The sequence below is a fragment of the Chiroxiphia lanceolata genome, chromosome 4 (assembly GCF_009829145.1).
Source record: "Chiroxiphia lanceolata isolate bChiLan1 chromosome 4, bChiLan1.pri, whole genome shotgun sequence".
Taxonomy (NCBI): Eukaryota; Metazoa; Chordata; class Aves; order Passeriformes; family Pipridae; genus Chiroxiphia; species Chiroxiphia lanceolata.
In genome coordinates, this window is record NC_045640.1 from 61,863,967 (window position 1) to 61,886,760 (window position 22,794).

Genomic DNA, 22,794 nt, shown 5'->3' on the forward strand with positions numbered 1-22,794 from the left:
AAATTATAGGAAGTGTATACTGAAAAGCAATATTTCAGAATCCCAGGAGTATCATTATGCTTTTCAGTTAAGGCATCTGATCATTGAATTGAAATTGGTGACTTTCTGACAAGCACAGTGACTGTAAAGGGACAAAGTGATTTCAGTCTATCTGTGCCTGGACTTCTCAGCCTGAGCCTGAGCTGTGTGAGACTGGTACTCCTGAACTGTAAATATCCAGCTAAGACACAGTATTAGAAGTCACTATAAAATAACAAAGTTCTGTGGAATGATCAAAAGCTAAAAGCCTCAGCCTGCTGGGAAGCCTTTTTGTTGCACGTGTCTGTCAGGCAGTTTCAAAAATAATAAGCATCACCTGCAGCAACCAGGGATTATTGATGTTTGCTGTGGTTCTAGAAAGGAAGGAGCTGCAAAGCCAAATGTGGAGAAGTGAATGAAAGAAGGAGATAAACAGAGGTGTCATGTTGGTGATACAGAATTTGTCCTCTTATTTATAACTAGCATACACATATTGCATGAAATATAATAAATAACCTCTGAGGATTTAAAGGTACAAAAGGTTTGCATCTGTGTCCCTGACTGTTAACAGGAAGAATTTATTCCCAGGGGAAGGGTTTGAGTTAATATTTCTTATTGGATGCATTAGAAAAATGAATTTACTGTTTTTCTGAAATGGAGTGAAACAATTTGGAGCTGATTTTACATAACATCTTTCTGTCTCCTTATATTCCAGTAATATGCCTTCTTTCTGATCAGTGGCATTTAAAAAGAGAAAAATGAAAGTTTTCTGTTCCAAAATAATAAAACAGAGGTTTAAAACTAGCAGACACCAGAAAAAGAGTTATGTTTCTTGCAACAGGTATGTTTGTTCTCTGTTAACAATGGAAAGCCTCAAAGAATGCTTGAAATGTACAATGTGTTGGGAACAGAGAGGCAGTATCTCCGAATAAAGGAAGAAATGAATGGAATAAAAGATTAGGAGAGAGAGAGACACAGAGACAGAGACAACTTGAGCACATACATAAAATCCCTTCTGGAGGCCCTTATCTAATTGCCTCATTTATCTAGTTTCATTTATAAGCTCAGTTTTATTCTGGGACACTCTCGGAGGTTGTGTGAGAATGGCTGCAGAATGACCTAACTGGCAACAGGCTTTCTACAGACCCCTTTTTTTTTTTTTTTTGTATGCCAATTCTCAGGGCAATTACTGCAGTTGCCCTTTTTATATCAGCATCTTGGGTGGCTAGGCCTGGGGTTTGCTCACTCTTTTTAATAGTATAATTTCTTTTGATAAATAAGCAGCTAGGATTTTTTTGTGTCTTTTTTTTTTTTTTTTTTTGAGAATACTTCTTTTGCAGTGGGACTTCCTATGTACATGGGGGCTTAATGCAGATGTTTGCTTTCCCATGATATAAAAGATGATTTAAAAATGAAACAAAACACTTTCACAAACTATCTCCCCTTTCCCTCTAATCTTCATTTAGATTACTTCTTAGTTTTCAAGTTTTGGTGGAATGACTCAAACAGAAAACGTTTTTTAAATAAAATAAGCTGACGTATTTTGCTTAAATTTTGAAAGTGATTTCTGGGTGCAGCAGAGCTGATATAAGTTTTTGCCATTGATTTGAATAAGGCCTGGATTTAATTCTTAGCTCTTACTGGAGTTTTATTTTCTGATTTCACTAGTAAACTAAATTGTCTTTATTATTAACATCAAAACTCTAAGATCATTGTTATCCCTTCTCTGCATGACTGTGGCATATATATTATTGTGAGTCTTCAATTTAGGTGCCATCTGTGGTATTTTTTTAAGGAACTAAGCAGTGAGAAAAGAACTATCACATCTCCCCAGCTGGTTGTTGAAAATAATGTGTCACAGTGGAATTAAAGTTGGGTTTATTTTTAAATATATTTCATTGAAGAAAGTGTTAAAGATGTTATCTCTGTCAGATATTTAAACGTTGCTAAAATACTTCAGCGACTTTCTTGCTTTGCTGATTATGAAGAGTGTAATAAAACCGTGCTATGTGACAGATTTAGACAGCTGGCTCATTCAGGAGAAGTTCACATTTTTGTCACCCACGTTGAATAAGGAAAGATTAGATGCTAAGGTCAATTTACAAAAATGGTTGTCAGGACATTTTTTAATTGTAAAACTTTTTGTGATGGAATTCAGGGAAAAGACTAAAGGCAGAAAGCAGCGGAGACAAAGAGCTGCTATTAACCTACAGATGCTACCACAGGGTTCATTTTAAGATTGGTCACACTGCTTAGCCAATGAAGTGTTCGTGTGACTATAAGGGACCACCCTTTTCTGGGGTGAGAGGGCAATTTGGTCTTCATGCTCATTTAATCCCAGGATGTCTTTCAATGGACTGTCAGTTGAATCTACATTGTGCAAAATTATGCATGCACTTTTTAATGCAGACCATTGTTCTCTGAGCACTTAACCAAGATTTCTCAACCAATTTCCATGTGGCATGAGGTCACTTGAAACCCAGGCAAACATATATGGAAGACAAATGTAATTTTCTGTTCCTCTGAGCTGGAATGTGTAAGACACAGAAATGCAAGTATCAGTCGCTCTGTAATTTCAGATTTAATACCTACTAAATGAAGACTGACAAATTTCTTTAAAGGAAAATTTGTTTCATGTTGCTGCCCTGGAGAGGTAATTTTGCTACTGGAGAGTAATATGGCTACAGTCTTTTAGATCTCATTGACTAAAGTGTTGTCAATTGTTGATGCATGAGCAGCTGCTTATAAGGACCACAGGATGTGCACACTGTGGCTATTTCGTTTTCTTTTCTCAGGCAAGATTTTATAAAAGCCAGATAGTGCAAAGGAAACCTGATAGATGGTAAGTAGTGAGCAAAGAAACCGCCAATAATACTCTAGAGCTGGAGATGAGAGGGCACCAGTTCTGCATATACATGTAATTAGACTCTTAATACCTTAGAAAACCTGACTATAGCATGTACACCATATTTATTGATACATTTACAAAGACTCAGTTTTGTGTTAGCTCTTGAAGGAACATTTACATTTAGAACCACATTTGGCAAGACTCACTATACGATTTGTACAAGTGACACCGTGCACGGGCAGCACGTGCTCGTGTGAGCTCCCGTCCAGGGACGTTCTGTTCAGTGTGACACTGGCAGCAGCCTGCTTGTATAACCTCTTGCACTGTCCTGTTACAGTGAAAACCACTTTATGGACACTTTTAACACATGCTGAAATTTTATTGTGATTGGTTGGCGGTTGTTTTTTTTCTCATCCGTCATAAATGAACACAAGTTGACACAAGGATACATTTCTAGATTAGATCCACAGCACATTAAAGTGTGTGTGTCTGCTCTCTCTTTCCCCGTCTTTCCAATTAAGTTGGTGAAAAATGCAACTTTAGTATTTTACAGGACATGGTAAAGCTGTCTCATCTAGGTGATGTCTATATTATAAAAATAAAATAAAATAATATAAATATGTAACATGAACCCAGTGCCCACCGTTAAATAAAATATATGATAAAAAGCAGACCTTCTAGGATGACTGGTTTTGAAATATGCGAATATAATTTAATTATTAAACACTTGAAACAATCTTGATATTAAGCTGCGATAACCAGATTTTTGCATCTATGCTAGATAAAGAAATGCGTAACATTCTGTAATAGAGTTACATTGATGAAAGTGAAGGTTACAGGTCTTACAATGAATTGCCTAGATAGGAATGCATTAAGCAGTTCTGAAATATTGTCTCATGATGTAGTTCAGTTCACCTTAGAAACTGTTACAACTGGATTTTATTAAGTCCAGCAGTTTATACAGCGATGTTTGAAAACTGCTTCCTCACCGCTCTAAATCAGATAAGTACAGACAAGAGATTGCTGGGATATCAAAGAATCCATTAAGACATCATGGAAGTCCTGTGACGAAAATGTGTTTTACAGTGGAATTACTTTGTAAACTATTTCTCATGAAGAAATAAATATTAAAAAAGATTCCACTCTCTGCAAAACCGTATTTGTGATAGCGCGTGTGCATGGGTATGTGTGCACATATTGGATATCGGGACGTCTGCGGAGACGTACAGGAATATTTACACACATACGAGGGATTTTTCTGCACATTTGTGGATATTATACTTAAATTAATAAAGTAACTCAAATCACCGGTATTTGCTGCAGGATAAAGAGTCTTTTAAAAATGACAGGATTCAAAACAAATGCCCGTTGAGAGTGTAGTTTCCAAACAGTCCCAGGAACTATACAATATAGCTGGTTAGATCCAGCAAATAGGATGTCATGTCTAGGATCTGATCAAGAATACCTGCCCTTGTCACTCTTCGGATGCTTCTATCCACTTGTTCACACTGGGGGCCGAGATAGCCTTTTTTACATAAGCATTTATTAGGCCTTACACAGACACCTCCATGTCGACAGGCTGGGTCACATTTTGCTGTGGGGGAAAAAAACCAGTGATTTTTCTGGTTTGTTTAGAACATCACAAACTGAAAAGATGCACTTACACATTCATTAAGAGCTTTTCTAGCCTTGTAGTGATGAAGCAAGCGTATAAATTAAAAACAAAATGGAAAAAATGAAATATTAGAAGTTGTGAAAGCATGTTTTTAAAAGTTCTAAAATATTAGGGGGAGGAAGTAATTTTGTGTGTCTGAGTGGACATCACCTACGAAAGACTGATAAATAACAGATATTTTTTAAATGTCCAATTCCCATATTCAGATGGGATATTGGAGTGAATAGAGAACCTATTTCAAAAGACTTCAGGCTCCACATATCTTATAATTTGAAAACAAGATACACATCACACCTAGATCTAGACCAGTGGTGGTCTACCTCATTCCATTTCTTATGCTGGCATCCCAAAGAAGTCCTGAAGTTGATGAGACATTTTAGCACCTGGCCATCTCCAAGTCAGCGAGTGCTGAATCTCAGGTAAACTCCTTTGTCCACACAGAGTTCTGCACTACACTCTTTCCTTAGCAGAACAGACTAAAACTGAGCAGAGATGCACTCCCTTGGCTCTTGCATCACTTAAGCCTGGGACCAGGATTAAATTCCATTTAGTGAAAAAAGAGCCAGAGTTATTCTTTCAACAGTTTTTATCAGTTATATAGGTTTTAAAATTTTCCCCTCTCTCTTTAACAGATGATTTACCTATCAAGTTCTAGGTTAATCAGCTTGCTTCAGCTTTTCAAATGTAACTGCTATTTTAAATTGTAGCCAGTGTTAGCAAAACTAATAATAGCTTTAGTTGTGGAGGTATTTTCTTCTGGAGTAGAGTCATAGCACTGTGATATATACAATGTATCTTTCTTTTTTTTTTTTTTGCAGGCATTATGCTGTTTAGCGTTATCTATTACAATAAACTGTAACATCAATTTACAGATATTTATAATACACTATATAAATACAGGTTTCTTAATTTTATCCACATGCTTCTTAATGACACTAGAAGAAAACTGATACCTTGTAAGATAATTTTTCTTATTTAAATTATAATAGTGGCTTGAGGCCTAACTTAGAACACCTCCGTTAAATGTTGTGTAGGATACAGGAAAGAAAGATCCTCAGTCTACATATTTTCTGTACCTTTCTTGTTCATTGCGTCCATCAAATTACCTACCATAAACCTGTATTTTTTTAAACAAAACAGATTATTCAAGACCCATTTATGCTCATGTTGGGGGCATTTTTTACTTTACGTTCCACTTGGAGAAAGGCTGTAGAATGGGCCTCATTTTCTAAATGTAGGAAAGCTCTGACTGACAAGTGAGGACAATTGAAGGTTGGACAATTTCTCCAACCTGCTTTTGTTGCAGGGTTGTATGATGGGCAGCTCATCATGCCCTAAGATCAATCATTTGTGATTTCATTAATTTCATTTCATTTCATTCCAAAGTCACTCCTGCTCATCACTAAAATCCTGGAGGTTGCTGAAATTTGCGCTCGAGGCTTTAAGGGCTTCGTAGCTGACTCTGCTTCACCAGGGCCCTCCTGAGTGCCCTTCCAACCGAGTTATCCCTGGTCCTGGCTTTGTCTTAGTTCCTGACTCTCCTTTGAGTTTTACTGCCATTATGTTATTGTACAGCTCAGACATAACCACAGCCTCTGTGGGACAGTGATAGCACAGCTGTGGCACTCCAGGTTCATTCACCTCACCTCTTTGCTGGTGCACCCAACATCTACTTTGACCACAGTTTCTTCAAGTGACTTATAAATGCTAAAGCAACAAGACTTAATGAAATCACTGTAATAAGGGATCACAATAGTGTTCTCCTTTGTGGTAAGTTGTACGTAGAATTCTCTTTAACAAACTGGAGCCATTTCATTTTGTAGGATCAAAATCAAAAAAGTACCCAAACTAAACTTTTCAAGTTCTTATTTACCATCTTTCCTGACAAGGTACCCCTGTTTGACATTGACAGTGATAATACTGCAAGTGGAAGTTGAATGTCCAAACAAGGAACATGTGTTGACTTCCTTTCATTTTACAGTCTTGGTGGAACAAATAAGAATACTGTTGCATGTCATATTTATGCTATTAATTGCATTCTGTACTTAAAACTTCTCTGAAAAAAATAACTGAAAGCAAATTATGACATGTCACTGCTTTTTCCCCTTGTTTCTATGAATCTATATACAAACCAGTTCTGCAGAAGTCTCCTTCCCAGCCTTGATTACAGCAGCATTTTCCTGTGGGAGTGCAGTGCCCATTCCGACAATGCCTTGAGCATTCAGATGTCAGTATCTGTGCAGGCTGAGCCATTCTTTTGCATTCTTCAGGGACTAAAGGCCTGAAGAAAAATATACAAACCAAGCAAACAGTTAAAAGTCAGGGTCAACGAGAAAAAATTTCGGTATTTTTTTAAAAGACCTTATTCTCTGTTCTGGTACCAGCAGTGGGAGAAATTGTGTGCTAAGGGGATTGCGCTTTTCCTCAGAAAAACCAATAAGCATAGAGATGATACGTTACATTACAGAAAAATACAGTGCTATTTGCTATTATTTCATATAACTGCCTTCAGAGATCTTCTACAAGGTTGAATAATAGTCCTTGAGAATTCCTGAAGCATGAACCTGGCAAAATCAGCTTGCTGAAGAGCTTATCACAGGCAGCATCTGATGGTGTCTTTTTGTGTTTCTAGCTGATTTACACTTCCCCATTGTATGCTGGGAAGAGTAATCTGAACAAGTTTTATGTCACACATTATGACATGTATAATAATTCTGCAAAAGTATTATCTCTGCCTACAAATTCAGTTTTACTCTGCTGGCTTTTTATTTCCATATTTTCGTGGAATCATATTTGGACTATGCATTTTGGATGCTTATTTGAGCATCTGAACATCAGGAAAAACTTTTTCACTATGAGAGTGGCCAAGCGCTTGCACAGGTTGCCCAGAGAGGTTGTGGAGTCTCCATTGTTGGAGAAGCTGTCTGGACATGGTCCTGGGAAACTGGATGTAGGTGTCCCTGCTTGAGCCCTGGGTGGGACTCCAGAGGTCCCTTCCAAACTCAGCCTTTCTGTAGGTGATTCTGTAAAATGTACGCACAAAGGAAATTCTAGTTCAGCTGACTTAAAATACTTCAGATGTTGAGGTTTTTCCGTTGGGCTTCTTGTTGTCAAGTCTTATGTAATGCAATTGTTTCTGTCACTCTCTACAAAATGTTTTGGATATCCAGTAGCCTTTTTTTTGTTTACAAAAGAACAGCATTATCTTCCTTAACAAAGGAGTAATTGTGGTGTTCCTTCTGCAGTGTCAAGGGTGTAAAAGATTTAAGTGTTTTAACTTAAGTGTGCCCTAACTGTTGATACAACTTCCTATGGTTTTTTTAGATATTTACTGTTTGTTTGGTTTTAAATTTAGCTGTATGTCATCGTACTGACATTTGCTGTCTGAATTCAGCAGATAGAGACTGACGGGATCATCACAAGGCTACAGGTTCCCAGTAGATGTACTGTGTTTTGTCTCTCCTGTAGGTTTCATTGCACAGGAATAAGTTTAGAAAAGAATGTCAGGATCTCCCAAGTGTTCTAATCAAGTAATTGAATTGGAGCATCACGGTAAATTAAATTAATTAGTGACAAATACAAAATTACTCATTCTCGAGGAAAAAATCTGAACTACTGGCATACATTCCTAAGCTTGATGCAGGACAAAGATTCTAATACTTTTCTGGAGAGTTTTGAGAAAGCTTGGCTAAGTGTACAGCTGGAATCCAAACAAACCAAACCAAAATTGTATTAGACAGACTAGAAAATAACATTGTTCATAATACTAATATCAGTATTACACCCCCAATTATGTACAAATAGCTGGAATAGCGACTTGTGCCCTGATTACCCTGTCAAATATTAAAATCCTAGACTGATACTCTTGTGTGGAGAAAAGGATAGTTTTTGGAGTCTGAGAAAGAATGAGTATGATGGAGGTGCAGAAAACTGTGACAGAAAAAAAAGAGGAGGAAAATTGGGCGTTCTTGTTTATCTCCCATTTCAACATCAGAAGAAATATCAAGGGGAAAAAATTAAGCTAAAGAAAATAAAATTAACTAGCTGAACTCATAGCTTCTAAAATATCAATGAAGCCCATGTTCTAGTAGGATTTTAAAAAGATATTTCTATGCACAATGGGGCCATTCAAAGTAATATTAGATAGAGTAAAAATAATTTTTAAGAAAAATAAGCATTCATACCTAATGTCATCGAAGTCCCTCACTAGCTGACTGGGCTTACATTTCCCCCTCCCATTTTGGCATGCATCTTGCTAACTGTACACTACAGGATTTCTTGCATTTTTCTTTGAGAAAGACTAATAGAGTACAGGCTCACTGGTTTGTTTCACCATAGCACTTTCTCTGCTCAATCTTAATTACTACCATGATTATTTAAACATTCATGCAGAGGAACTGGTTCCCCAAAGATGTTAAGGGCAGAAAGAATGTGTAGATGAATCTTTAGCGTGGCACTAAGTTCTGATTTCCAAACCATTTCTGAGAATCACTGAAGGTCCTGTATTATTTAAGGGCTTTGAAACATGTTTTGACACCTTTGGTACAGCATATTTGAAACCCTTTCAGTTTTAGTGTTTACATATTTCCACAGCTGTCTTTTAAATATAATGCATTATTTTTTTGACCTGTAAGGAATTCCAGTTCTGTAGTAATGAGTGTGTTACACATGATCTGGTTAAAAAAGTTCCTACACTTAAAAATTATATGCAATATTCACAGGCAATGATATTTTGGAAACTGTTCTACAAAATTATATGATTTTCAGTGGAGACTTGTTCAGATTTAAAGGAAAAATATCTGTTTTCTCATTCCTATGTCCAAGGAAAAAAAAAAATCTATATTTGAGATGATTTCTTTATAGCCAACTGCATAGGAGGCAAGATTCTTTCTTCATCTGGCACTATTAAAGCCCATGTATTTCAAGTTACTTTAAATGGGAGTCTTCTCTTCTTCTTGCTCAAACACAAGTAGAGTGCTGTGTTTAGCAGGAAGTATAACCTCAGGCTCCTGGAGCATCTCTTGGAAACAAGCTTCAGTGGCAAATCTTTAGCAAAGAATGACCTCATAAGTCACAAAGATATTTTATTTGTATACATAATGATTTATTTTATTAAGAGATGTAAAGTATTTATCTGTGATAATGCTGGACTATATATTTCTTTTTGTATGTAATAGGAAGGCAGAAATCAGACTTTTTTTGTATCCAGCCAAGTATGTCTGGTCACTTTTCTAATTTAAAATTTTCTACTGCTCTTGGTACTTGTGAATATAACCTTGCCTTTTATTCTACCATCAATCAATAACTTGTACTCATCAGCCTTGGATAATATTTATTAATGGTGGGGTGGAGTAGAAACAAAGATGGAAAAAATTGTGGTTGGCAGAGTGCCTTAGGAGAAGAGAAATACAAATGCAGCTGCAGCAGAATCCTTCTTGTGTGTGAGAATTGCAGGGTTTCCTTAGCTGTACTACGGGAAAAGCCACACTTCTTTCTCAGGATTCGAATGCTGTTATGGGACCAACGTGTGTGGAGAGAAAGTCTCTGCCCCTCAGTACTTACACTTTGCATTTTTAAGGCCTGAAAGGGGTGGAAATTTTCAGTCTCAGCACAAGTTGAACTGAATTTCACGAAGGTAACATAAGTCTCGAAACGGACTGTTGGGACTTGATCTTTCCTGCACTTAGACAAGCCTATGATTTTGTTTATATAACTAGTGCTTCGCTGTGTCTCTTGACGTGGAAAATGGAGGGGAATAGATGGAGCCACACTCTAGGCTGGAGAGAATTTTTTTCCTTGTATCCCTCAATCTATAAAACTCTAAAGGGTACAGCTTGATTACTCTTACAGTAAGCACTATTTGGTCCACAGAAAGTCAGCCAAAAATGTAGCTGATAATGACTATTTATATGGTCTGTACAATTCTAGTTATCTTAAAGAGCTGTTCATATATACAGTACAGTACAGTATATCTTGCTTGTTAAAACAGGCTTTCATGAAACTGTATAACAACTCTAAATGTATGGAACATGGAGGAAAAGTTGTACTGGGGGCTGGGGCCTCGCTGGATCCCTTTGCTGACGTGTGCAGCGAGCTGGGAATTCTTGACTCTACAATGAGTAAAGAAATTTTTGCTGCCTTATCGTAGCTAATATAAGAAAGTAACCTCTACTGTTAGTTTAGAGGCATATAAAAGTCTAACATGCTTTAATAGATTAAGACTCATCCTGGTGTTGCTCAGGATTTCGTGCTTTCTTTAGCGCTTCTCTCCACAAAAATGCACAGAGTGATTTAGTTGCTATATGTGCTGTTTGTAACTCAGATGCAAATGGAGGGCCAAATTCAGCAGTAAAACAATGGTACTGAACAGAAAGCAATTCCTTCGCCATGCTTTTGACACAATATCAAAATCTCTCCTTCTCCACTAAAGTAGAGGAAAAAAAAAAAACCAGACAAAATTCCTGGATGTTCAGATTCAAACAAGACACACTGCTGTAGAAATCCTGACTGTGATACAAAATATATGGAATGTTATGCTTCAATTACCTGCACAGAAGATATTAGACATTAGAATGATCCTAAAGTATATCACCAAAATTTGTGCATTAGTTGTTGGGTTTTTTCCCTTTATAAGGGAAAATGTCAAGAAAAAATAATTTTGTTTCACTCCTTGTCTTAGACTAAATTTACTACTTGTCATGGAATAAATATAGCATCTCTTCAGGTACAGCTTCTAAAATTAAAAAGTATACCTTTAGTCCTGGGAGAGATGCCAAAAGCTCGTTACTTGTCTCCAGATTTACTACATGGGAATAATGTGGAAAAAACTCATGGCTTTTAAGATTTAAACTCAGCAGCATATCAAATTTATTCTTATATGGTATACTTGTTCATGACCTCTAGTCTTAAGAAATTCTGTCATGTTTGAAAACTAGTCCCTAGTGAAGCCTGTATCAATGTTAATAGCTAAGAGGTCAATGCAACTGCTAAACAGTTTGTATTACTGTCAGGGTGGTCATGAAAACAACACCTGCTGCATGAGCACTTGGCAGCTGGGTCAACAGGCACTGTGGGAATTTATCAATTTAGGGGGCCACTTGCATAACACTTTGACTGATGAATTGGGAAAGACTGGCTTACTGCGCTAAAGCTGCTCTATTATGTGTGACTTTCTTTAGGATGGCAGAGGCTTCCTGCAGGCTCCAGAAAATAAGCAAAAGATAAACTGAGCTGTTTTTTTTTCCTTATAAAGCGATAAAAAGTGAGAACTCCTTAATAGCCAATGCTAGAAAGACTTTAAAAAAAGGGGAAAAAAAAAATCCCAAAACCAAAACAAAAACTTTTACAGTCAGTGAGCTGTGATGTGATTGAAAAAAATCCTTAGGTTTTTCCATCGTGGTTACAAAGGAGTTTTTGTGAAGTACTTCTGTAAATTGAAACTCTCTAGGCTGGTATTCGCAAAAAGCTCTAATTTCTCTTTAGTGTCTCTTATGGGAATAGTAACTGCATGTGGGTAGGTAAATGAGATAAGAATTTTGCATGCTCTGGCTAAACTAAACATAATTAGACATTAATTCTGGCTTTCCATTCCCTCAAATGACTTAAGGGATAGTAACTTTCTGAACAGAAAGAAATCATATGGCCCACCTGGCTTGGTGAGCATATTCACCAACAAAATTGGCTCATTCTACAGAGAGTTTCCAGTAGTAGCTTCAGAGTATATCTATAACCCATCAGAACTATCTTGATGCAGATTAGTCTAAAACTATGTGTTTCTGAGTTTGCATTTCCATAGTAATTAAAGTCTTTAGCAGGGCTCCACTTTCATAAATGCTTTTCTTCTGTCATACCATCAAACACTCTTGACTCATACTAAAAAACAAAATCACTAATGGTTTTCTAAAGAGCCTGAACAATGTCAGAATGAGGTATGACCTAGATATTGTCCCTTCGTGTTTCAAATCAGTTGTTTGGAAATATTCTCTGACAGCGGAAATCCCAGAAGGTGATTATGGAAAGGATGATAAGTGGAATTATATACCCTGGGGGGGCATGAAAGAGGAGTGAGATGGTTTGAATCAAGTTCAAGTTTCAACCCAGTGGAAAGCAGCTATTCTGGCTGTTGATAGGAAACACATTGAAATCCAGATCTATAAGGTGTTATAAGGAGAGGAAGAGGAAATCTTCCTACGTGTGCACGCCTAAAACTTCACAGGGGATAGAGGACATCTTTTAAATGGAAAACTTTTGCATTGTCTGTCAGTTTGAGAGCTCTTCTCTGAATGTCTTTCATTTTATCTATAATTTCCTTAGAAATGAAAGTGATCCTGTTGCAAATATTCTAAAAGAAGACTTACAAAACCACTTTATGGCTGTTCTACCACCATCCAAAGTTTATTTTCTTACTTCTTGGTCTGGTAATAATGTTTAAGTTACAGAGTACATGGACCTATCAACAGATCTTACTTATTTAAATATTCATTTTCACAGTTAATTTTCTCCTCTCATCATGCTAGAAAAATGATTACATTTTCTTTTCTAATGGGGTTGTCTCCTATTTTCTCTGTTAGGAATATTTGAACCTCTATATATTTTCTACATCACTGATCACCTAGTTATTTTGCCTTTGAATACATCAATGCTTTTGTGCTTGATATAAGTATGTATTTGTAGAAACAGAAAGCACAACAGAAAAATTATGGAACAGAAAGTAGGAAACCACAAAATAAAAAGGTTTTGTTTTTTGGTCACAAAGACAATTTATAAAGTACTAGTATTTGCATCAATCTTCAGGATATCTGACTAACCCTTTTAGTTGAGAAGAAAATAAGTCTTTCTCCCTGTATGTTCTCACTAGTTCCTATCCCTGGAAAGTGTTAGTTTTTTTTATAATCATCAAAAAATGGATATATTTTTCAGAGACACAATTTTAACTTGAGAACTTCTCTTGACTGCCGGTTTAACTGATGTGCCTCATGCTGGTTTTACGTGTTTCTAATTCTTAGTGTTTTCAACATCTCTTCCAATCTCAAAGCTAAATTTGCTATTGGCTAGACCCTTCACTCTATTTTTGGTAATAGGTAGTATATATGTATTTTGCAGCAATTCACATACTTAGGGCTATTTTTTTTCACTTTATTGTCTACAAGCTCTCAAGTACTAATGTGTCATTTTAGAAACCTTGTTACAAAAAGAAATATTTCACTATGTGCTTTTGATGGGAGTCTATTTAGTTATTGACATGAAGTCTTTGGAGGAACTGAACAAAAAGTTCTCTGTGGTACCTTGAATTCTACATTTCAAACTGCCTCGACAATCGTGGGATTCAGAACCTCTGTACTGATCATGTTTATCAATTTGTTATGTATCACCTCAGTTTAACACCTCATTTTTATTACATCTGAAGGATTCTTTTGGGATAGGACTTTACCATTGCTGAGTATTGAAGACTAATGCAAAGGGTTCTTTGGATTACCCTCATCTTCTGATCTTCTAATGTTTTAACCTGCCTACTTATTTTGATTTTTTTTTCTATTGCTAGCAATATCCTACTAGTAGATTTCTGTCCTAAGACACATTTGAGACAAGGAAGTCCAGGTCATGGTTATGGTTGAGAACAACTTTTGATTATGCAGTAGTTTTCTACAGGACGAGAGGACACAGCCTCAAACTGTGCCAGGGGAGGTTCAGGTTGGACATCGGGAAAAGCTTCCTCTCTGGAAGACTTGTCAAGCATTGGAATGGGCTGCCCAGGGAGGTGGTGGAGTCACCAGCCCTGGAAGTGTTCAAGAAATGACTGGACGTGGCACTTAGTGCTATGTTCTAGTTGAGAAGGTGGTGTTCTCTCAAAAGGTTGGACTTGATGATCTTGGAGCTCATTTTCAACCTTAATGTTTCTATGATTTGACAAAGATCAAAAGAATACAAATTCTGCACCTTCATGTAACATTTATTATCTGAAATAAAAGAATAATTTTGCAAGCTTGCAGCAGCTTACAAATGACCACTAGCAGAAGAAGGCTGGGTTTTGCATGAAGGTATTGATTTTTAGCAAGGGGCTACCGCAAGGAATGATAATTTTGTTCTTTTACACTGCCCCAGGCATGGAAAGTTCTCTTTGCAAATTAACAAGTCTGCCGGGGGCCACCTCTCACAGGGTTTTGTTATTAAGTAATGAATTTCTAAGACATGAAAGATCAATAGTTTGATGATTTTATTTATACCTGATGCTCATAGTCCACCTGTATCATCTTTAGTGTGCCAGTGTTTACACATATATATATATATTTGTATTGGTATGATGCACACCATGAGGAAGAAGCAGTAAAATATTAACATGTGAATAATAATATTCTGTTAATAAAAGTTTACATGAACATTTTCCCAAAGCCATGGAATTTTTAAAAATTGTTTACATGGGTAACAGGAACTTAGCATGAAATGGTAAATAGAGCTACAGCTCTCTTTTGTGGAAGTATCTCATTTTCTTTCCCTTAAAAGCCTGCAGTGGTGTGAGACTGAAAACCAACAAAACTCAAAACTTTGCCTGAATGAAAATTATCCCATGTTTCTAAAAAAAGATTACCAAAAACTATATCCCTTTGCCACAGTCTGTTTAATATCAACTGTGTGCCAATTTAGAAAAGTATTCTATAGTTTTCTGGTTACTTTCACCAGTAACCAAACACAGTCTTGACCCTTTTCCATACATGAAAACAGCCAACCGTGAGTGCAGCAATGGGAGGTCTGGCCTTTCAGGTATGTCAGCTGAAGACCACCCTACTGGAAGAGGTAACAAGAACAAAAAGCCGAGGTCAAACAAGGCAGCCCCATGTAATTAGATACTAATAGTGGATTTAGGGTGTAAAATTCACTTAAAACCATACACCAACAGACTAAACAATCCCAGTAAGAATGGCAAGTTTTGTTCTGAAAAAATGTTTTCAATACCAGAAAGCATAAATAAAACATACATAATAACCTTGACTGACAGACTGCACTAACCTGTGGTAACATCTGCTTCCAGACTATTTGCCGTTGTTTTGGGATAGTACAGTTATAAAACACTGAAACTCTACTGTAACTTATAGTACAGCGCGCATCCAATTTTGTGATTTTATTGTTGTATTCACTTGTTGTCCCAGTAACAATTTTTAGAGTTTTAGTTCAACAGGAAAATTCTTTTCTTAACAGCAAAACCAAAAATACAAGTCTGACTGTATCTGATACTAATGAAGAAACATGCTGAAGTAGATGCTGAAAAAAATAGACAGTAGCTTTTGCAGGGTATGATGGGGTCAAAGTAATTATACAACAAACTTTACTTCTGTTGGCTCTTTCATTTTGTGTTGATTTCTGATGCTTTTTCAGGATGGATATGCTACTTTTACTTGGCAGACTTGGTCTGATAGAGCAGCAAGATCCATCATGAAGAAAATGGTATTCCCCCAGCCAAAGTGAGTATCTGCTAGTCATCAGATCTTACTGCTGCTGGGGCCCCTGGGTCATGTTGGGGACTGGCTTTTTTTTGCATATTCCCTAATATTTTCATAGCTCTAGCTGCTCTGCAAAGATCACATCCCAAGAAACTTTGGTTTGATAATTTTAATTTATCCTCATTTTAAAACTGGTAAATTAGTCTAAATAATTAGACCAATCCTATTAAATCTGAGTCTTATAAATCACTTGAGTGGGATTTATAAGCCTTTTAGAAGCAGAGTTATAAGAACCGTTAAAGAACTTCGTGTATTTCTGGCACACAGCCCAAGGACAAAGGATTTCCTTCCTTGGGGCTCCAAACCTGCCCAGGGAGAGACAGGTAAATGCAGGGAAGGACACTGAAAACTAGTAAGCAGGAACACTTCACACCCACTGAGGACTGAGTGAGGCCTCTGTGTTAGTCCCCATTGGTGGTATCTCCTGTACAACCAAAGAGAAAGGCTGAACTAGTCCCTCAGAACTTATTTGTGGCAAAACTGACACTAGCTCGTACTGTCAAATGATTTTCTCTAGTTGCTTAGAATAGGTGTTGCCACCCAGTACTAATCTTTTGAGCCATCTCCTGTTGTGCATTGTCCCACCATAGTGTCAAGTAAGGAAGCAGTAGCACTGAGGAGAATTCCAGCATATGCTTTCCATCTGGTACCTAAAAGCCATTTGGCTTCAGAACTACCAGGACCATCCCTTTTTATTGAATGTCACTATTGCATAATTCAGCCACGTGGAAAGAACTACGGTTACCTTTTGGTTTTTAACCAGTTGAAGGAAAGGCTGATTTGAAAGAGAAATGCAATGCTCACCTCTTTGGGTCAACAATCTTGTAGAGTTTTCCGCTGTGAGGCTGTGTCATACTTTTACTGCTTGATAATATGTAAATCTCACCTGTTAGGAAAGCCAATGCAATAAATTAGTTCTCCTTTTCTAAGGAAAATACATGACTTTTGTGATCTAGCTGTATTTGCCAAATGAGATTAAAAAAACTTCAGAAGAAACACTCAGTGCTGAAATATACAGCAGAACCATTGGTATTTGAAAATGTATAGAGGCACTCTACCTGAATTGATGCTAAAACATCATATATATTCTATCATGAGCGTTTTGTCTTTCATATAGTATAAGTTGGTTAAAAAAGGTAAAATTTGTGAGGAAGGGAGAAGAGGGGGATCAGTCTGCTCATTCAATCTCTTTGCCACTTAAATCTGTAATGTTGGGAATAAGGGCAAGTATATGATACATTGTGTCGTAGTGAGTGACAGAGTTCACAGGGTGTGAGAGACAATAAGGACCTTTGACCCTTCCAACCACACATTCTCTCCTCTGTTCTTCTTACAAGGCTGCTGAGGTGTAGCTGAGAGCAGTGTAGACAGCTTTGGCAAAGGAAAGATAGCCTTCTTTTTAAACATTTACTAGAATTGTGAATACTTCAGCAGGCATGACTGATAAGCCTTATGATTTAAGAACTTTTTTTAGTATTTACCTAATTCATCTTCACCAAATCCCAAGACAGGGCCTGAAAAGAAACCTCTGCACGAGCCAGTGTTGCCAAGACAGAGGGGTTTCTCTTGCCACTGTTTGGTTGCAGGACTCTGTTGCAGTGTTAAAAAATTTCTATATTCAAGAACACATAAAACAAATTGTTACATTACATTTGGAATAGAGAGTTTTCATTGTCCAGATAAATAAGTAAACACTTTCTGCAAGAAGCTCCATAGATACATCTATGCAGTTCATTGTCTTATGATTTATTTTTCAGATGCTTAAAAGCCATCCAGTCATTCAAATATTGCAAAATTGTGTTCAAGCTATACTACACAACCATTTGTGAATATTCAGCTATCTGGTATGGGGAAGCTATGCCCATTCATTACAGAAACATTCATGTTGCTCCATCAGTGATGTTTCCATAAAATCCCAAAAGCTTTCAATGCCTTACCAGTTTGTTTGGGAAACAGTTTCATGATTAACATTTATTCCCCTCATAGTGTAAAAGCTGCATGTAAGCATATCTAGAACTAAAATCTTAAGGGAACCATGATGTGAGTCTCTTTGTACTTTTTTGCAAGGCTTAACTGTGTTATGCATGTCACCATTAGAATGCTGTGCTCTTTTATTTCCAAATCTAGAGTTTAATCTGCATTTATCACAGTGCTAACCTGGCAAAGTGACACAATATACAAGACCTTTGGTGGTCCTTCATACAGGAAGCTGAGTGGCTAAGTATACCCTAGAGCCATTTGTGTTTGAGTTGTAAGAAACGTACCCATTGCGGTCTCCAAATACGTAACTTCCGTAGAGTCTTTCAGACTGGCAGCCTCGATAGACAAATCCACCAACCAGGGATCCGCTGCTGAACGGTTTGAATTCCAAAAGCGAAGGCTCGCTTTCTAAAAAGGAACTACCGTAGCATTAGATCACACGCAGTCTCATATCGGTTCGCATTTATGAAAATGCTATTGCTTGAAGGAAACGGGTTAATTCCATTTAAAGATTCCTCAAAATTCAAGATGTGTTGCCAGAAACGAAACATTTCAAAAAAAAAAAAAAAATCATGAAGTTACAACCAGGTCTGTTTGTGAAACAATCCATTAAAGACTTTCAATAGGAGAGGGTATAGTTGCTTTCTTCCATGTGCACAACCTGGGACAATAAAACTACACAAAGATTAGGTTGGACTTTCATTGAAATTGATGTTGTTACTGCTATTAATTTCTGGTGTCAATACAGTCTGCAAAATGGATCTCTTGAACTTCAGGAGTACAACTTACCCCCCCTTTACTGTGAAGTCCAGTAACTAAGAGCAGAAATTCCACTGATTTTCAACAAAACTTGTTTTCAAAGCCTTTCAGTGGTTTGAGAAACTCTTTCAAAATCAGAGTTTTAAATATGGTGAGTGTGTTACATCCCATAAAAACTAATATAACTTGCCACAGCTTCTTGTGGCAATTTTACACTGTTGCTGTAGTTGCAATTCCTATACATTTTTTTTTCTTTTTTCACAAAACTGCAGAGTTTAGTCCTATCAAATAAGTCTTCGAGGAAGTTTCAGTGTACATTTTCCTACTCATTTAATCAAATACTGCTTAGGGTAAAAGTAGGCTCAATTTGACATGATAACTGCGTAATTTTAAATAAAAACCACAACCAATAGACCATTTTGTTTTATAGGAAATTTTTTAGTCAGAAGGCTATCTGCAAGTCTTTGGTAAATGCATTTTCCAGATTATTCTACAAGAGTAAGACCTGAAATTTTATGGGGGAGAAAAGGATGATGAACTCTTTTTATTGAAGGAGTTGACCCATAGCCTAGTATTAATATTGGCAAGCTGTTCTGGATAGGCACAGTATTGCTTAGTTTACTCTGCAATAAAGATGCAGTCAAAATTCCATTGGAGCAGTGGTTAACCAAATATTATTCTTTGGTTTGGCTTTTGTAAAATGGACACAGAAAATACACACAATAACTGAAGCAGTACAATTGCATGATACTATTGTGTACTGTTGTACAGGACAGCACAGCTGCTTTGCTTGTAAGTAAAGTACAGGTGGGGGAACCAGGGATGTGAATAAAACCAGAAAATGCTGCATTTCGGGAGACAGACCAGTGGCATTTATCACATCTTACCATCGTGGATTTACAAGCTGCTAAATGGTCAGTCAAGGTGGATGATGGCTCAGAGTAGCTGTCACCTGGCTTGCCTGAACTAGCAAGTGACCTTAGTGAGTGTCAGAGTCAAACATTAAACTAAAATTGTGACTGACAGTCATACTAATTCAGAGAGAACATGAAATGCTTTAATAATTTAAAGTCCCTAATTGAGTGTATTTATCTTTTTGTCATCTAATCTAAACTAGCCATTTATCATGAAGAAGTAGCATAGAGCATTTTTCTAAGTTTTTTATTTTTAGTAACATTTAAACAGAGTTCAGTCATTTCCCTGTTTGGCTGAGGTCTGTTGTTGTCTATCTCATTTTTTCCATTATAGGAGGTCCATTACATGAGGTTTCCATTCTGTCTTAAAAGGTTATTTATGAATGACTAAGAATACATTTTCATCACTTCCTGATATTCCAAAATCTTCTCTTTCTGAGCCAATATATGCACCAACAGTTTGACCTTTGACGGACTAGCAACAGTCAAATTTATTAAATCTTATTTACATAATATTCTACACCAACAAGAACAAAGTTGAGTCATTTAAATTTTGTTTTGTCCTGAATCTTTTATCTGCTTGTACCTTGAAGTTCTACCTTGAAAAGATGGAACTTTTCAGAAGTTCTGTCTTTGGTAGGTTATCTCTCCTATCTGTGTTCTAAGTTTCCTATCATGGCTATACAGTCCTTTATCCTCTTCTGCTTTCTATTTATTATTCCATGGGCAAAAAAACTGACTGTTCCCAGCAGCTTTACCCTGGATGGAACTTACCATAGTCTTTACCCTTTATTATTTGTAAGATTCTTGCTGAAGATCTGTTCTTTCCATTTGAATCTGAGCAAAGTATAGTTAAATTGATGTTTACATCAGTTGGATGGCGGTCCACAGCACACCTGTAAAACAAAAAAAAAAGAAGAAAGAAGAAAATCCATGAAATAGATGAGTTCATAATTTTAAATAGTATGAAGCATCACATTTTAAAATATTATTGTGTCTTTTTGGTGCCTACCCATGTGAGGGACCTATTTTATACAGAGCCAAAATATCCGACGATGTGTTAGATTCATATCCAAAAGATCTTACAACTTTCCCATTCCTACACCATTTTTTATATAGTCTGATATAAAACTAATTTTTCCTAGTAATAAAATGTACTCTGCTCTAAAGCACCTGAAATGAATAGTGCCTTAACCAAGCAAAATGAATTGACTTATATGGTGTAGGAATTTTGGACTGTTAAAAAGTCCCAGAATCAACTCCTTATCTGAACAACTTGACTTTCTGATTATTTTCAAACCATGACTTTAAATGTTACTTCAGTACTACCACCCACCTAATTCGCTGAGTTATGTGTTGTTTAGTTAAAGCATTGTTCTCCTCCTTGCTATTGTTTAGATATCACCAGATGTTCTCATTTGTTTTCCACGTGCCTATTATTCCCAGTCAAGATTCCCATCTCAGCTGTACTTTACCAACCCTCTGCTTGAAGCTCTTTTCTTTCATAAGGGTAGTCATTTTATCATTCATTAAAACCCAAAATCCTGTACTTCATTTCTGTCATTTTGGTCTTGACTTTTAGTAGTTGTGCATGCTCTTCACTTTCCCCTTTGCCAATGTACATTTGTTTCTCACTGTGAAATATGTGTGGAGAAGGAGGAGTGGAAGCTTTAAAAACTTCACGAGTGCCTTTATTATTAAAATGTTGTTACCTGACTGTGTAAAAAATTTCTGGTTGAAAACAGTATCTACTTCAGAGTAATTCAGTAATTCAGAAACTTACTTACCGGCCTGGATTGTGGAGTCCATGTGCAAAAATCTCAGGAGGTTGGTTTGTGCTATTGAAATGTGGGTTGCTCCGGGGTATGGAATAAGGGACATTGCACAGGTCAGTATTTACGTCGAGGCGCAATACAGAGCCTGTAAAATCACTGAGAGAGGTGGAGGATAAAATAATTGGGTTTTTAAAAGTATTTTACTGGTAGATTTAATCCATATAATACTATAGTGAGACAGAAAGATAAACCACCCACTTTTACTGATTAATCACATATAGATTGATTTTATGGTACATGCAAGTCCAAAAAATAATAGCAGAGCCTATTCAAGATTCAGTTGTGGCCAATATATTGCCTTATTATTTAGTAGAACACCTCTGACCATGGTGTTGGTAAGCAACTTGATCATAAGAACAACTTTCCAAACATGAGCGTTGTTTTATGGCTTCAAATATCTCCTCTAGAGTAACTGTGTTTAATGCTTTTTGCTAACACTTTGAATCCTACTCTTGAATTCAATGATTTCTAGTCACAGTACAATCCAAAGACTAATTACACAGCAAGAAAGCAAGCAAGAAATAAACTGTATTGCTTGAATGGAAATGTTGATTTTTTTTTTTTTTTGGTAAGCATTCAGACCTTTCTTGTTATATGAAACAGGAGAGAGTAAAATGTTTTACGTTATGTTCATGATTGTGATGGAAGAAAGGACAAGGAGTAGATCATCAAAACTCTCTTTATAAACATGAAAAGATGGTATATTTAAATTGATTCCTTCCTGTCTTTCTTCATCATTATTTTGTTTTAGTCTTTTTCTTTTACATTAATTTAAAACCAAGTATTAGAATTGCCCTCTGCCCTGGGTTTTAAAGTATATCCTTATACTTAAAAAAATACTTAAAAATTGCAGGAGCACCTGCAATTTTGCTGAGCCAAAGAGGCCTTTGAACAGCAACTCCTTTTAGGTCTGTAAAGGCTCAGTACCACACCTTCTCTAACAGAGGATAATGAAGCAGAGGGAAAAAGCAGGTTGGGAAAAATGTAAAGGTAGAACCAAAGTAGGATTACTTCATATGTTCTCTGGACATTTTCCTAAGTGATGCATTGTTGTTATTGACTCTGGTATGTGTTTGTAGACACTTTTCGGAATCTTTGCTCAATACAGTTGTTCTGTTCATAGAACAACAGTTCAGAAAACAGAAGCCTAAACAAAATTGCATTTACTGATGAGGACTCCAGTATTTAAATTATTTGATAGCACACAGCTTCAAGATGATGTATTTAAGCAGACTGTTCTGAAAATCATCAGTTTGCTAAACCCAGGCAC

At 36.6% G+C, this 22,794-nt stretch overlaps 1 protein-coding gene across 1 annotated transcript in view; it reads right to left on the minus strand.

Moving 5' to 3' along the window:
* Positions 1–1,067: 1,067 nt before the first annotated feature.
* HHIP (hedgehog interacting protein) overlaps positions 1,068–22,794 on the minus strand; it is a 73,489-nt gene continuing 51,762 nt past the window's right edge. The window contains exons 7-13 of the mRNA XM_032686344.1: positions 21,477–21,620; positions 20,464–20,585; positions 18,301–18,424; positions 17,518–17,648; positions 16,841–16,922; positions 6,674–6,822; positions 1,068–4,460 (exon numbers count right to left, since the gene is read on the minus strand). Of these exons, the coding sequence (XP_032542235.1) occupies positions 4,267–4,460; positions 6,674–6,822; positions 16,841–16,922; positions 17,518–17,648; positions 18,301–18,424; positions 20,464–20,585; positions 21,477–21,620 (946 nt within the window). The 3' untranslated portion in view covers positions 1,068–4,266. The remainder of the gene's footprint in view (positions 4,461–6,673; positions 6,823–16,840; positions 16,923–17,517; positions 17,649–18,300; positions 18,425–20,463; positions 20,586–21,476; positions 21,621–22,794) is intronic.